The sequence below is a fragment of the Medicago sativa genome, chromosome 5, assembly GCF_051527215.1.
Source record: "Medicago sativa cultivar Bolivia chromosome 5, Bolivia_mono, whole genome shotgun sequence".
Classification (NCBI taxonomy): domain Eukaryota; kingdom Viridiplantae; phylum Streptophyta; class Magnoliopsida; order Fabales; family Fabaceae; genus Medicago; species Medicago sativa.
The window spans coordinates 23,000,809-23,015,884 of NC_140753.1; the positions used below are offsets into that span (position 1 = coordinate 23,000,809).

Here is a 15,076-nt window from a genome sequence, read left to right on the forward strand (position 1 = left end):
GCAGCCCACACGAATGCACAAGTCTTTTATTAGTTATTACAATTTGACTCACGATCATGCTTATATTATTTTATTAATTTTTAAGTTTATAATATAATTTGACAACAAATTTGCTAATATAATATAATATAAATTTGAGGACTTTTCTTTAAAATCTGGACAGAGCAAAATGCCTAGTAGAAGTGTTGGGGGTGGGAAAAAGAATTATCACCTTGGAGAAAAAACGTGCTATTAATCAAGCCCAAAAGCCTAGTAGTCGATGTGATCCGGGTCAATGAGCCCAAAACATTAAGAAAAGTTACATAAACGCAAGCTACCCTGGGAAACGAACCAAGTGCCAAAGCAGGATGTCTAACCCCGACGACTTACCTCCATCTCGCATTTTTTATCTCGCTCTCACCGACTACGATGACCCAGGTCAACCGGCCGTTCGTGCTTTCGTCAACATCCTCGCAACCAAAATCACTAGCCTCACTCACACTGAGATTCTTCGACTTTCCGACGAAAAGATAGGTCGTCTCATTGAGACCGAGTTTTCTCGCCTCTCCGACGACGAGATAGGTAGCCTCCTAGATGCCAGCCTCCTAGTAGCCGAGGCATCCGGATTCTTCGACAGTATTGGGGACATGATATTGAAAATTTTAGCCGCTGGTGTCACTGATATCGTCAAAAGTAATCCAATCCCATTTATGATCTTCGGTTGCGCTTTATGTATTCAATCTGGTACTTCCCTGTCTCTCTCTCTCTCTCTCACATTAATTATTTATCTTCTTCATCCTAGTTTATTATGTTACTCGTCATCATCTCATTCCTTTCTTTCTTTAGGTATCTTTTGCATCTTAATCTGCCTCAGGATCAAAGAGGTTATTATTATTATTATTGTTATTGTTAGTATTATTTTGGTCTTAGGATGTTTTTCCCCGGGCTAACTGTGTTATTTTCTTTATTATATCTGGTCCTAGATTATTTACCAAACTGTCACGCTTATTCAACAAATGCAACACACTTGGTCAAAATGGAGATCTCCAAAACAAGTTGTCATCGTCCCTACTAATACTGCTCAGGTAACAAACTCCTATGTCTCAATGTTTTTGTTTCAAAATACGACTTTTGTATTGTTTGGTATTATTATAAATACTCATGTACAGTTCGGTCGGATGCGGATTTCGTTGGGCCGGTCCAGCCCACCCGCAACCGATTGACCCGTGAACCCGATCCGATGTGTTTCGGGCTATGCGGTCTGGACGGTTTGGGCCGGATACTGATTTTTTGTCCAGCCCTAGTGGAAGATACGAAAGAAGTAGTTGGATTGGAGGTTGATGAGAGGGTGTCGTAGCCGGATTGTCAGGTGGGGGGTTGTGAGTGGAAGATGTATTGTTTGGTATTATTATAAATACTCATGTACAGTTCGGTCGGATGCGGATTTCGTTGGGCCGGTCCAGCCCACCCGCAACCGATTGACCCGTGAACCCGATCCGATGTGTTTCGGGCTATGCGGTCTGGACGGTTTGGGCCGGATACTGATTTTTTGTCCAGCCCTAGTGGAAGATACGAAAGAAGTAGTTGGATTGGAGGTTGATGAGAGGGTGTCGTAGCCGGATTGTCAGGTGGGGGGTTGTGAGTGGAAGAGGTTGCCGATGTTATTTTTGTGGTTGGAAGTGGGCGGGGAGTAGATTGCGAATGTTGGTCCACCGTAGGGTGACGGTGTCGCCGAATTTTTGAGAGGGTTGTTGGGGTTACGGTAGGGTGGGTTTTTATAGGGCGAAAGTTAATGATAATAGAAAGTGGAAGAGTATTGTGTGAGGAATCGCGATCAAGAATTTTTTGAAATTGAATGAATTGAAGATGGAGTGGGTTATTGATTGATTAATTCATTGGAATATGATCATTCATTGTTCCTTGTTATTCATTGTTTGATTGATAATTGGAATCTCAACCCTTCATTGAAATATGATCATTCATGGGAAGGGGATGAGGTGAGGAGGGTTGGGATTGTGAGGGTGGTGTCGATGGGGATGTCGTAAAGGTCGTGGGTGCTGTAAGGGAGGTTGTAGTCAACGAGGGTGATGAGAAAAGGTGTTGGTGCCGTTATGGTCGATTTTGGATGATGAGTTGAAGAAAAAGAGGTTTGATCTTTCTGGGTTTGACGGATTGATGGGTTGAAATTGTAAACAGGGAAGAAAAGAAGAAAAAAAAAATGGGTTTGACGAATTGATGGATTGAAACTGTAAACAGGGAAGAAAAAAAAGAATAACAATAAAAACTCATGAGTTGTGTTTTTTTTTTTTTAATTTTTAAAATTAAAAATTACAGATGTGGCATTTGACTCAGCTAAGTCAGGTGCCACCTATGACTGACCAAGTCAAAATCATTGTTCTCCAAAAGGGGCAAACCTAGGGGCCAAAAGTGCTCTTTTTTTATGGGGCCAAAATCTCTGTTTTTGCAAAGTTAAGGGGTCAAAAGTGCACTTAAGCCAAGTTTTTAATGACAAAGATTAGAATTTTTACTGAAGTTAATCTTTTTAGTACCCCCTAACTCAGGGTTTTGGATCTGCCACTACTTATAACTAACAATGCCCAACCGCCAACACCTTTCCTTGTTCTTCTTGTGGCGTTATAATTGATGTTATCTCTTGTATTTTACCTTTTAGATAATGTTCTGATGTTAATTAATAAATATTCAGCAGGACCAACCAAGACCTTCGAGGCGGCCCAATTTTGTGCCTTATAGTCGAGATCTGGAGGTGTTATTCTATCTCTTACTTTGTTCTCTATTTTATATTTTCTAACGGTAACAAGTTTAAGACAGTATTTATCGCTATATGCTATGGGAATCCTGCTTTCGTAGTTTGTATCTTGAAATCTAACAAATATTGTATGCTAGATGTTGTTTTCGGTTCAGGGTCTTAACTGCAATGGAGAAATCTACAGTCAAGGAACCAACATGCAAGCAGAGCAGCACCAGGAAGGCACATCTAGAGCAGCTGTTCAAATGAGTAGATCTATTTGTTACAGCAATAAAATATTGAATAATTAGTTTATTTTAAATATTATTTAGTTTATGTCATTTTACTCTTTTAGCCCCGATGGGTTGTACTCCCTCCGGTCCTTATTATAAGAAACAATTGACTTTTTTGGTTCATAGAATAATTAATGTATCTTGTTATAAATATAGACTAGATACATCACTTATACAATGAACCTAAAAAGTCAACTTTTTCTTATAATAAGGACCGGAGGGAGTATTTAAACTTGGCCTTGTGCCTCATTTGCAATCAATCAATATTCAACAATTATCTTTTCCTCTCTAAAACCCTAAAACTCTACTATTGTCAATGATTCCTCTGTTGTACCGAATTCTATTCTAAATCATTAGAATTCCTACAATGAGACTTGGATTTTATCGGTTCGTCCCTAGAATCCATTTTTACCGTATCAATTGGTATCACGAGCCTTCGATCTAGAGCACACCATGACTGCTAAACACAAATTGAAGAAAATTTAGTGTTATGGAAGTGGAAGAAAAGATGGAAATGGGTTTATGCTTCATACTTTGGAAGACATTCATTTTGTTGATGAGGAAACTATGCATTTTTATGATGTAATGCTGTTAACTCAGTGGCTAAAGTCACATGATCCATTCGTTTGTGATTTCTTAAAGTTGCAGATGGTTTTTGCAATACATGGAAATAGGTTTGCATTGAAAGGAGCTAAATCATTAGGAATTAAATTGTTCAACAAATCATTTTCTCAAACTATCCAACACAGAGCTGAAATCTTGTTCTTAAACATGGATAAGTTCAACAGTAATTTGGAGGCTCCTACTTGCAACGTTCACAAAGTGAAGGCCATGATTCTTAAGGTACTGTGGCAAATGATTTTGGAGTCCTTAAAGTGTAGAATGGAGACAAGTCCTTTTGAAGACTTGGTTGCTACTGTAATTGAAGTTTTTTGTTGGATTACATGTCATAAATATTAAACATATCATTGGAGGGTTAGTGTATGTTCACTTGTTCTCTCAAAGGTTAGAAGCTATAGGAATTGTTGTGGGGTTCCCTTCACTCCAAAAATGGCATGGTATTACTAGGGAAAATGATATCTATGCCCCAAAACCCACTGCATCGCTTCAAATTTCAGAGTTTTACAACTTGTTCCATGTGTTCCAACTGAAGCTTTTAGCTACACCGGTTCCTCTTGCTTCCCATTTGTCACTAAAACAATCTCGGCTAGGTCTTAACTGGTTTGCTTTTGTAGCTAATTTTCACAGGAAGATGATTCCTAGAGGACAGTTGTTACTATTGCAATCCATAGACATTTTCAAGTTTGATTATGAGAATACTATAAGTAGCCTTAATTCCATCTGTATCTTGTTTAGAATTGCAGTTTGTGTCAACAGGGGAAGTGTTGTCGTCACTAAGAGGATGTTCAAATGGCGAGATTTACCTCTTAAGCATGGCACTAATAGATTCTTGGATTTTGCCCTGGCTACAAAATTGGGGTGCAATTTTGAGTCTGCTAGTGCTGTAATTCTTGACAGAATTTCAAATCCTACTGATGCTCATGTTAGAGGTACAATTTTGGGGTTAGTCAATGGAGTAACATGTACCAAAGTTACAAATGGAGAGCACTTCCACAATGCTTTTGATGTCCTCATTTCTCTCCTTCAAGACCCTTGTTGGGTTAAGTTTGAGGTGGCAAGAATTATTGTGTCTTTTTACAATCTTGCAACTTTTTGGATACTAGTGGATCCTCTTTTATATGACTATGTTCAAACTGAATCTATGTATAGTCAAGATTTGGCCAAGAGTCTAAATGCTTTCAATCTAGATTTGGTTTCTATAGACAATTTTTGGAAGATGATAATTATTCTAGTACAAGAAAATGATCTCAAACTGACCTCTGAAGCTTATTTTGTAGTAGATTTCATACAAGGCATCTCTTATGAACTACTCATTCTGGCCTTTTTGAACACAATGGGGTTGCAAAATTTTGAAGCACTAGTTATGGGGGTTGCTACTATTTTTCATGAACAAGAATCTTATCATTATCATCCTGTGTTTTTATGGAAGATGAATAAATTTGTTCACTTTTTTGTCAATTGGGGTATGTGTGTAAAGGCAACTCTTCCTACTGATATACCACTTGATATTGAAGATGATTGTTTCACATCTACTACTTCCCAAGGATCTCGTGTAGTCCATCAAAGAAGAGAATATGTGGCTGTTTTTCATAGGAAAATGATTCACAAGGGAAATGTTCAAGCTGTTAAGGTTTTGATTAAATGGAAGACTTTACATCCTAAACATGGCACTTGTGATTATTCATCCTTGAGGACAAGGATGTTTGAAGGGGAGGGTATTGTTACAGGAATAAAGTATTGAATAATTAGTTTATTTTAAATAGTATTTATGGTGCGTTTGTTTCAGCTTTAAAAAAAAATAGATTTTGAATTAAAAGAATCTAGAGATTTTAAAAAAAAATATGAAGTTATTTTTTTTGAAGGAAAATATGAAGTTATTTGTGTTTGCCTACTATCCATAAAAATCCATTTTTAAAAAAAAATGAGTTCTAACATGCACATGTATTATTTCCTTGTTGAAAAAAATAGATTTTGAGAAAAGTTAATCCTAATTTTCTTTTTAGGGTCAAAACAGATTTTTTTGATAAAATGATTTTTCTAAAAATCCTAAACAAACACTTAAAAATGAAAAAAGTGATTTTTTTAAGGGAAAAATTGATTTTTTTTTGGAAAAAATCTGAAACAAATGGGCCCTTAGTTTATGTCATTTTACTCTTTTAGACCCGAGGGTTGTATTTAAACTTGACCTTATGCCTCATTTGCAATCAATCAATATTCAACAATTATCTTCTCCTCTCTAAAACCCTAAAACTCTCAATACTATTGTCAATGATTTCTCTGTTGTACCGAATTCTATTCTTAATCATTAGAATTCCTACATTGAGACTTGGATTTTATCAGTTCGTCCCTAGAATCCATTTTTACCGTCTCACTATTGGTATGCACACATCCTATGTTTAGTTGGCTTTCTTTGTGGAGTTGAGGTGCAGGTTTGGATCCCTTTAAGGAAGAAAATTTGCATAAGGGAAGTGTTTCAATTACTATATTTTCGACTCGAGAAAGATAGAAAATGACAATATAAACTTGTACCCTTGTACGTGTGATTTTCATGCCCTGTTGTACTTTTAGACTTGGTGTGAGTCTTTTATTGTGCCATGTTTCTAACTGGAGTTGATTATCATTTATTGTGCCATGTTTCTAACTGGAGTTGATTATCAAACTTGAACAAAATAACAAAACTGCTGCTTCTGATGATGATGTTATTGATGTTGTTGTCTATGTTGTTTTTGGTGTTAATGTTGTTGTTGTTGTTGTTTGATTCAACTTAAGATATGCATTAAGATAAAAATAAGTTTGATGCTATGAATCTTTTGTATCTTGCTTCTTGTTGCTATGTTGTAATTAATTGTCTCTGATGTCCTGTTTGAAGGAGAGAGTTGGTGTATAATAGAATTGAATGAATGGAAAAAAGGTTCAAAACTTGTAAGGGTGTGTTTGGTAAAAATAAGCTATAAGCTAGCTGATAAGTTAGCTGATAGCTGAAAAGCTAGCTTATAGCTGAAAAAACTCGCTTATTAAAATTAATGTGTTTGGTAAAATTGGTTGTTGAAGTAGCTGATAAATATAAAATGACATAAAAATACATATCTATTTTATTTATTTATTTTGTTTATAAACAATTTTACTTAATATATTTATTTTGAAATATTCTAATTAATTTCATCTTTAAAAAGGTAAATGTGGTATTAAATTAAATTGTGATTTTTGTGTAATTAAACTTTTTAACTTTGATATAATATATCTTTTTTAAAAGAATTTTATATAATATATCTTTTTTATTTTTTGCAAATTATATTGTTTTATTTGAAATTATAAATAGTATGTAAACTAATAGAATGCAAGAGGGTCTATATGTATAAAAGGAAAAAAGAAAGTGCATGGCTGTTAAGCAAACCGAAAAAGAAAAAAGAAAATAAAAAGTGGCATATACTTTTATAATGTGGGCTTAGTGGTCACTGGTCACTTATTTTAAAAAAAATAATAAAATAAAAATAAAGGTTAAAAATGGAAGAAAGTATAAAAAGCTAAAAGTTACTTGAATTAGCTTTTGAGAAAACGTTATAAGCTAGTGAAATTTTTTTTTTACCAAACACATCTTATTTTATCAAAACAAGCTTATAAGCTAGTCCAACAAGTATAAGCTAGCTTATTTGTGTTATCAAACACAACCTAAGTATTATATAGGGAGGTGAAGAGAAAATGTCATCATATGTAGAGAGAAAATAGGAAACAACAACACTAAGAAGAAGGATTGACAATTTATGAGGTGTTGATTAGACAGTGGAGTTATTAATAATTTTGAAATGGAATTTGGTTCATTCCTTAACTTTTGAAGAGGTTCATTCCTTAACTTATTATATTAACTTAATCAAGTGTTGGTAACATGATGATTTAAACTATGGTAAAATTATATCTAAATGTATTTGGTGTGCTGCGTAATGTTTATTTTGGCCTCTGAAATCAACTCTAATGCATTGTCAGTAATGTGCCTTGTTTCCTAAAAAAAAAAAGAAAAAAAAAGAAGAAAGTAATGTGCCTTGTCAAATATTTGCTGAAATAGCCTTGAAGAATGTAGAGTCTCTCTCTCACACACAGACACATTCCCTATTTAATTTAAGTAACAGTAACAATCACCTAATTTTGAAATGGAGTTTTCCTCCTTTACACAGAAACGTAAGCATGTTGTGATGTTGAATCAATTCAAGCAAGCCATTTTTCAATAACTTAATATAAACCTTGAAGAAATAGTATATATATGTTTATGTCTTGTTGATCAATGCTTGTAGAATTAAGATTTGAGAACTAAAATAGCCAACGATCATTGGAAGGTAATGGAATTATGGTGACTTACTTAATATAAACCAGAGAGTCTGCCATGAATATGAGTCTTTATTATCTATGCTCCTAAATTTACTTATATTTCCTCTTTCCCATTAGCTTTATAATTTCTACTATTGCCATTTAATTCATATGTCATGTATAAAGTGAAAAAGGGGAAATTACATTACAAAGGTTTCATTTCCGTTGACAACTAAATAACCAATCATTTGTTTAGTTATTTATATCATAGTTGATTATTTTCTATGTGCCTGGTTTGCAAGGTTTATCTTTTGGCTTTTGTTATAATATGAAGTTGTAATTTGTTTAGTTATTTATATCATAATTCCTCCATATTTTTTTTACTCTTTGTTGGGTACCTGTAACTAGTGCTACTGATGGGATTGTGGTACTTTTCTGGTTTCAAATTTTTAGCTAGATTGTTCTCTTTCCTTTTTGAATTTTGCAAACTCCTTAAAGCTGGATTTTTTTTAGTTCTCACAAGAATTTTTGGTACTGAATCATTTTATCCTTTGATGAATGTTCGTCCTATGTTGTGTATGCTCCTTCGATCTTGCTCCTTATAATTGTATTAAATTAGTATGAAAAATGGTTCCTTATTATAAATTTTAACATTCATTAGCTATTTAATATTTTATTTTATTTGCATGAGGTGTATGAGTAATATTATATTATTGTTTTCCTTGCCATGATGCAGGAGCAACATATTTGGTGAGGAGAAGTTTTTGTTCGGAAGTTGATAAAAAAAAGTTTCATCAAGGGTCATTTTCATAACTGTTGATTGGATTTAAGTTGTGTTTTATTATTGGGAATATAATGTGTTGTACTGAGCTCTAGTGTCTTATGTGGTAATCTTTCCGTCTTAAATTATACGACGTTTTGACTATTTCACACAAATTAAGAGATGTAAGCAATGTTGTATGGGAAAGAGCAATAAGTGAGGGTAATAAATAGTCGAGAATATAGTAGGAAAAGTAGCATTTAAGTCAGATATATATTTTCTTAAGTGATCACACCCCAAGCACACACTCTTGGAAGTGATCCCCCTATTATATAAATACTACTGATGTGTGTGTTCTCTCCTACGTGGAACTTCCACATTTTTTCAATTCACAAAACATTTTTTTTTGACCGAAACAAAGTTAACTATTATCATTAATCATCCAATGTTCAATACAAGAAGGATAAGAATCAAAAATACGGTGACTAGCCCAAGAACAGGCCGCCCTAGCTAAACTATGAGCAACCATGTTCGCTTGTCTCCTAACAAACTTCACCTCGAAGTTGGAATGTAAAGATAACTGATAAATAATACTAGAAACAATAACATAGAATTCCGAATCACCCTGGAACGGAGACGATAGAGCCTGCACTAGAGTAGATGATTCGGACTCGAAGACAACCCGGTCCCATCTGTTCGCATCAGCAAAACATTAATTCTATCTAATGTGGGACTTTTTGTTTACTCTTCCAACTTCCGCTCATTTATTCTAGGGTTCCAACACAAGTGAAATATTACAAGAGCACATGGTGTGCTTGACTCAACTTTCACTAATCTACCCCAAACTAAGACTTAATACCTAATTACGAGCTAACAATTCAAGATAAAAGAGATTAAATAACTCACATTTGAAGAGTTACAAGCGCACTATGGTTGGTGATCACTTGTGGTTTCATTTTTAGTTACAATGGGAAGAAGAGGAGTGCAACTGTAATTTTTTTTTTTTTTGGTTTTCTCACATGTTTGAAACTTTGCTCTCATTTATTGATTCTTTGTATTTTTACCTATTAGCGCAGTGTTGTTGTATTTTTTTTGGCTCTCGCCGAATACGTCTTGGACTCGATTTCAATATATGTGTCTATTTAAAACAAAGGTGAACTTAATTACAACAATTTATGATAAAAAGTATAGTAGATGTCGTAACCCTTAGGAAATAGAAAATATAGTTTTAAAAGGTTAAAGGTAACGCCAATAAATAAAACTTATATAGACCCGTTAAGGAATCAATGAAAGTTTGGTTCGTGCTTACAGTTTCAATAAGAAATCGTAGGATTTTAACCAATTTAACTTCAAAACATCTAGTATCCATTATAAACATTCATATATTAAATTTAACATTTTCAAACTCAATAAGTTTAAATAATTTTTATAGGATATATAAAAAGTGTGTGTATTACTTTCACGCACAAAAAACACCGGTCCAAATCTAGTTTAAATATGGAAGTAGTCTTTCTACGTATAAAATTTTAACATGATAAAATAACATTGTGCTTTTATTATTCAGTTCTTTAATATAAAATTTTAACATGATAAAATAACATTGTGCTTTTATTATTCAGTTCTTTAAATTTGAAAATGAAAAAATTGTTTTGTGGGGGAGTTAGGGGGACCGTCTACATTTAATATAAAATTTTAACATGATAAAATAACATTGTGCTTTTATTATTCAGTTCTTTAAATTTGAAAATGAAAAAATTGTTTTGTGGGGGAGTTAGGGGGACCGTCTACATCGAGGCTAGAACAACCGCACAAGCAAGAGAGAAACCACACTCTTACCCAAAACCTTAAGACAATGACTTTATGGGTCCTCTTACTTATAAGATGTTCAACCTTTACTTTTCTATCCGATGTGAGACATATAACTCACACTTGCACACAACACTCCCCCTCAAGTGCGAGTCCATCTATTCATCAAATTCAAACAAAATTTTTCTCACCATTCCTTAACTTATTATTCATTTCTTTAAAAAATTTCACCTAATTTTTCGTTCTTTTGAACATGTTGTATATGAATTTTTAAGATTTAAATCTATGGTTTTATTTCGATACGAGCTCTTACTGTTCAAATCTAGGTTCTTACACTCATGTTTTTATATGAAGTCTATATATATTTGATGCTTGAAAATTCATTTGCAAACAAATCAAAAGGACAAAAATGACGTGAGAAAAAGATAAAGACGAAATAGTTATCTAAAATTAAGTTAATGAATGACGAATGTGATTTTGCCAAAAAGTTACTAAAAAAATAAATAAAACATATTATGATAAGCCTCTATGAAAAAAAATAATTAATTATGTTCATGCTTGGAACACAAAGTTGATGATATATATATTTTTTGGGTTATGCTAACAAGTATCCTTTATAACATTAAATGACACTTGTTAATAAAATCAAAATAGTAGATTTGCATTGTATTCAACAATATTTTGAATTTTAAAAAGTTAAAGGGTTAAATATGTTTTTGGTCCCTATAAAATCGGGAACTTTTAAGCTTAGTCCTTACTTGATTTTAATAGGTTTTTTATTCCCTAGAAAAATATTTTCTTCTAATTTTAGTCCCTGTTACAATAAAGTTAGTTTAATTATCCTTAAACTATTAAATTTTTGAACAATTTTTTGAGACAAGTTTAGGAAACTATGAAAGGTTCATTAACAAAATTTTAGAATTTTTTAACATGAATCGAATTAAATATGAATTTTTTAAAACGGCAAAAGTTAAATATAAAATTAAAAAAATATGGACGTAGAAATCAAATTTTGCGACAATTTTTTGGAGAGGAACTTTTAGTAATGTTCTTAACATGTTTGAAAAAAATTGTTCAAAAACTCAAGAGTTTAAGCATAAATTAAACAAATTTGAATTGAGGAGGGATTTCTAAAAAAAATCTAAAAACAGCTTCAAACGAGAAGTTGTTAAGAGCAGCTTCTCAAAAAATAGATTTTTTTAGAGGAGGGAGAAAATATGATTTAAAAGATTGAACTAATTTTGTAACAAAAAATCCCTTTTATATAGTTGTATCCAAACAAATTAAATTATTTGTTTAAAAAAATTGATTTTTATCGTGGTAAACAAACGCAAAATATATTCTGATTTTTCATAAAATCTCTAAATTATTTTATGTGAAAATCACTTTTATTTTAATCCGTAACAAACGGGCCCAAATACTAAGTGCAGAATTTTTCTGTAAGGACTACAAGATTAGTAAGGAATAAACTTAAAAGGTCCTAATTTTACGGGCATCAAATACATATTTAACCCAAAGTTAAATTCACCATTTTTCAATAAATAATTCTATTTAACAATGTTCTAAGGACACTCTTTATCATTTTCCATATATTTTTGGTACAACAAAGCTGATCACTATTGTTGATTTCCTCTTCAAGTACGTTTCAGCTTATTTGAGTGGAATCATTGATTGATGATCATATTTGGATTTTAAAACATCAGGGTTAGATATTTGATATTTGAAAACGCAAGTTACGTACCCTGCGAAACAAATCAAACGGCAAAGCAGGATGTCTGACTCTGACCCCTTCTCCGGCATACCTCTCTCTCCTCCTCCTCCTCCCGCCGAGATCAACCCCGACGACTTATCTGATTACCAACTCTTTGCTCTCGCTCTCACTGACTACGACTGCATATATCAACCGGCCGTTCGTGCTCTCGCCAATATCGTTGCAACCAAAATCACTAGCCTCACTGAAACCGAGATAGCTCGACTCTCTGACGACAGGATAGGTAGTCTCGTCGAGACCGAGTTATCTCGCCTATCCGACGATGAGAAATGGCGCCTCCTAAAAGCCGGGATATCTGGATTCTTCGATGGCGCCGGCGATGCGGTATCGAGCTCTTTAGCTACTGAAAAACTAGTTCCGGATTTCGCTACTGTTTTGGCAGAAATAACTCATAGCTTGCTCGATGTCATTGAAAAAAATAAACACACCCCATTGATGATGTTTTTCAAAGGCTTTTTCTATACTGAAGCTGGTGCTTCCCTCTCTCTCTCTCTCTCTCTCTCTCTCTCTCTCTCTCTCTCTCTCTCTCTCTCTCTCTCTCTCTCTCTCTCTCTCAAGCACGGCGCATTAATTATTTATCTTCTTCATCTCATTTTATTATGTTACTGATCATCATCTCATTCCTTTCTTTAGTTATCCTTGTCATCGTAATCAGTATCATGATCAAAGAGGTATATTATCATTATTGTTATTATTGTTGTTATTATTATTATTAGGGTTTCACAACATTCTTTTTTAAATCTTTCATCTGCCTCTCACAATTTTTTTACTCATAGCTTCGATATATATTATTATTATTTTGGTGTTAGGATTTTTTTCCCCTGAGCTAACGGTGTTATTTTCTTTATTTATATCTTTGTTTTTGTCCTAGTGGATTGCCCCCCCGAGAGCTAAATCTTCCATTATTAAAGACAATGTCACTAATCTTAAGGTAATTAACTTACTGCTTGCCTGTGGTTGTCTTGATGTTTATGTTTCCGAATTGTACGACTGTCAAACAAGAAGCGGAAACCAAACAGAACCTTATAGTTTGAGCCGACTTTTAAATTACAATGCGCAACATCTTTCCTTATTCTTCTGTTGGTGTTATTATTGTTGTTTTCTCGTGTATTTTTCTTTTTAAATAATGGTCTAATGTTAATTAATTAAAATTTAGGAGAAACGACAGAAACTTATGAAGAACTCTTTTCTGTCTAGATATTCATGTACTCTGTCTCCAGATCTCAAGGTGTTGTTCTATCTCGTACTTTGTTATCTATTTTGATTTTTTAACAGTAACAAGTTTGGCTGTCATCATGTGTTAATTTGGAGTTTAAGACAGTTTTTATCTTTATATTGTACGTTATCCTACTTTCCAAATTTGAAATTTAACAAATATTGTATGCGAAATGATGTTTTCAAATCAGGGTCTTAAAGGCATTGGAGAAATCTACAATCGAGGAACCGACCTGAACTTTAGATAGGTCAGCTTCATATTTTGTTTTTATTTTTTTGAATGGCAAAATTAGGTATAAAGTATATAAAAAACAAAATCAAGTACAACCAAGACCGAGCAGCAGAGATGCCCCAAGGTTAGCTTCATATTCTGTCATATAGCAAAGGCTATTGTTGAGGTTTGAATGGCTTGAGCTTCATATCCTCAATCAATTTCCAATCCCTTGATCTTGCAAACCTTCTGGTCTTCCATTGGTCACTTGTGAACATTCTTATCAAAAGACCCATGAAGGCACCTTAAATTAAGTACGATGTTGCAAAGCGAGTTAGCCCTGGTCTCACCAAATCTTTTCCCTTTGTGAAGTGCTGCAGGAGAGAAATTAGAGAAGTCTTGGAAGAAATATAGGTTGTAATTCTTCTATCCTTTGGAATTGTCTCTTGGTGAATGGGGGCATTTTTTCTCAATGTCTTCCAACATTAAGTCAACACAATTCCTTTTTGCCATCAACATCTCACTGACAACTCTGTAGTTTTCCACATTGTCCCTCTTAATTCGCTTGGGGAACATTCTCTTGAACTACTCATCGTGAATTTCTTGTTCGCTGTTACTAACTATCAATAGACTTCAGAATTCACCAAGAATTTATGTATTGTCCTCCTCCTACTCCTCTTGTATGTCCACCAATTCGTCATTATTGTGCAACCTATTTTCTTCCATGTAGCTCTTTGGCATTGAAATAAAGAATAGAATTATTGTTGTTAATGTTACTAACTACTGTTGATGCATATCATAATTAGTAGAATTATTGCATCTTGTTTTGTCCACTAATTGGATATTCCATTTATACAAATTAACCCTTTAAATTTTGTTTTGTCCGTTGGATCTGCCAACTGCAGGAAGTACAGCTGCATCAAAGGCACATCTAGAGCCGTTTTTCCAAGAGATTTGTTTTTCCTCATTTCCGCACATACGTAAGCGTGTTGTGATGTTGAATAAATTCAAGCAAACCATTTTCTATCCTAAATAGTTGTTGATCATAGCTCGAGAACTAAAATAGCCAACGGTAATTGGAAGCTAATAGAAATCTGGTGATGACTTAATATAAACCAGAGAGTGACCCTGCCCTGGCATAAGGTTAAGGGTAGAGAGGCCACATAATGAAGTTCTACATAAGGAATAATCTTTGGCACACTTTTTTCTTTCTTCGCCAATATATTTTATTTATGCGAAAATTGAAAATGTCAATTGTAGTTTGATGATTCCAAGAGTTTGTCGCTAATGTAGTTGTTTATGTAATTGCAAGTTCCTCATTAACAAATCTCCTGCTGCTTATTGTCTTTTACTTTAGGTTGAGATACATGATAAC

At 33.6% G+C, this 15,076-nt stretch overlaps 2 protein-coding genes and 1 long non-coding RNA gene across 7 annotated transcripts; all 3 read left to right on the plus strand.

The window, feature by feature from the left end:
* Positions 1 to 332: 332 nt before the first annotated feature.
* LOC146921099 (uncharacterized) lies at positions 333 to 5,506 on the plus strand. Of its 5 annotated transcripts, XR_015011999.1 has the most exons (6): positions 333 to 723; positions 826 to 863; positions 963 to 1,064; positions 2,684 to 2,743; positions 2,884 to 3,092; positions 3,242 to 3,292. XR_015011999.1 is itself a non-coding variant. In XM_085714517.1 (5 exons), exon 5 carries the CDS (start codon positions 4,271 to 4,273, stop codon positions 5,378 to 5,380), a length of 1,110 nt encoding a protein of 369 aa, XP_085570643.1. In that variant the 5' UTR covers positions 333 to 723; positions 826 to 863; positions 963 to 1,064; positions 2,684 to 2,743; positions 2,884 to 4,270; the 3' UTR covers positions 5,381 to 5,506. The 5 variants fall into 5 exon arrangements, 4 of the variants coding, with proteins under 4 accessions (XP_085570643.1, XP_085570644.1, XP_085570645.1 ...); XM_085714517.1 differs by having other exon boundaries at positions 2,884 to 5,506; XM_085714518.1 differs by having other exon boundaries at positions 2,687 to 2,743; positions 2,884 to 5,506.
* Positions 5,507 to 12,248: 6,742 nt separating this feature from the next.
* LOC146921100 (uncharacterized) lies at positions 12,249 to 13,309 on the plus strand. The gene is made up of 4 exons (XM_085711247.1): positions 12,249 to 12,747; positions 12,909 to 12,946; positions 13,147 to 13,206; positions 13,295 to 13,309. The coding sequence occupies exons 1-4, from the start codon at positions 12,276 to 12,278 to the stop codon at positions 13,307 to 13,309; spliced, it is 585 nt and encodes a 194-aa protein (XP_085567373.1). The 5' UTR covers positions 12,249 to 12,275.
* Positions 13,310 to 13,421: 112 nt separating this feature from the next.
* Positions 13,422 to 15,042, plus strand: LOC146921101 (uncharacterized). The gene is made up of 3 exons (XR_015010757.1): positions 13,422 to 13,503; positions 13,682 to 13,738; positions 14,607 to 15,042. It is a non-coding gene; the product is annotated as an uncharacterized LOC146921101 (long non-coding RNA).
* The last annotated feature ends 34 nt before the right edge of the window (positions 15,043 to 15,076 follow it).

Coding starts and splice junctions, on each gene's coding strand:
- LOC146921099 (XM_085714517.1), top strand. CDS start 4,271: ATGATTCCTAGAGGACAGTTGTTACTATTGCAATCCATAGACATTTTC.
- LOC146921100 (XM_085711247.1), top strand. CDS start 12,276: ATGTCTGACTCTGACCCCTTCTCCGGCATACCTCTCTCTCCTCCTCCT. Junction 12,748..12,908: donor CTTTTTCTATACTGAAGCTG/GTGCTTCCCTCT, acceptor TCCTTTCTTTAG/TTATCCTTGTCATCGTAATC. Junction 12,947..13,146: donor TCAGTATCATGATCAAAGAG/GTATATTATCAT, acceptor TTTTTGTCCTAG/TGGATTGCCCCCCCGAGAGC.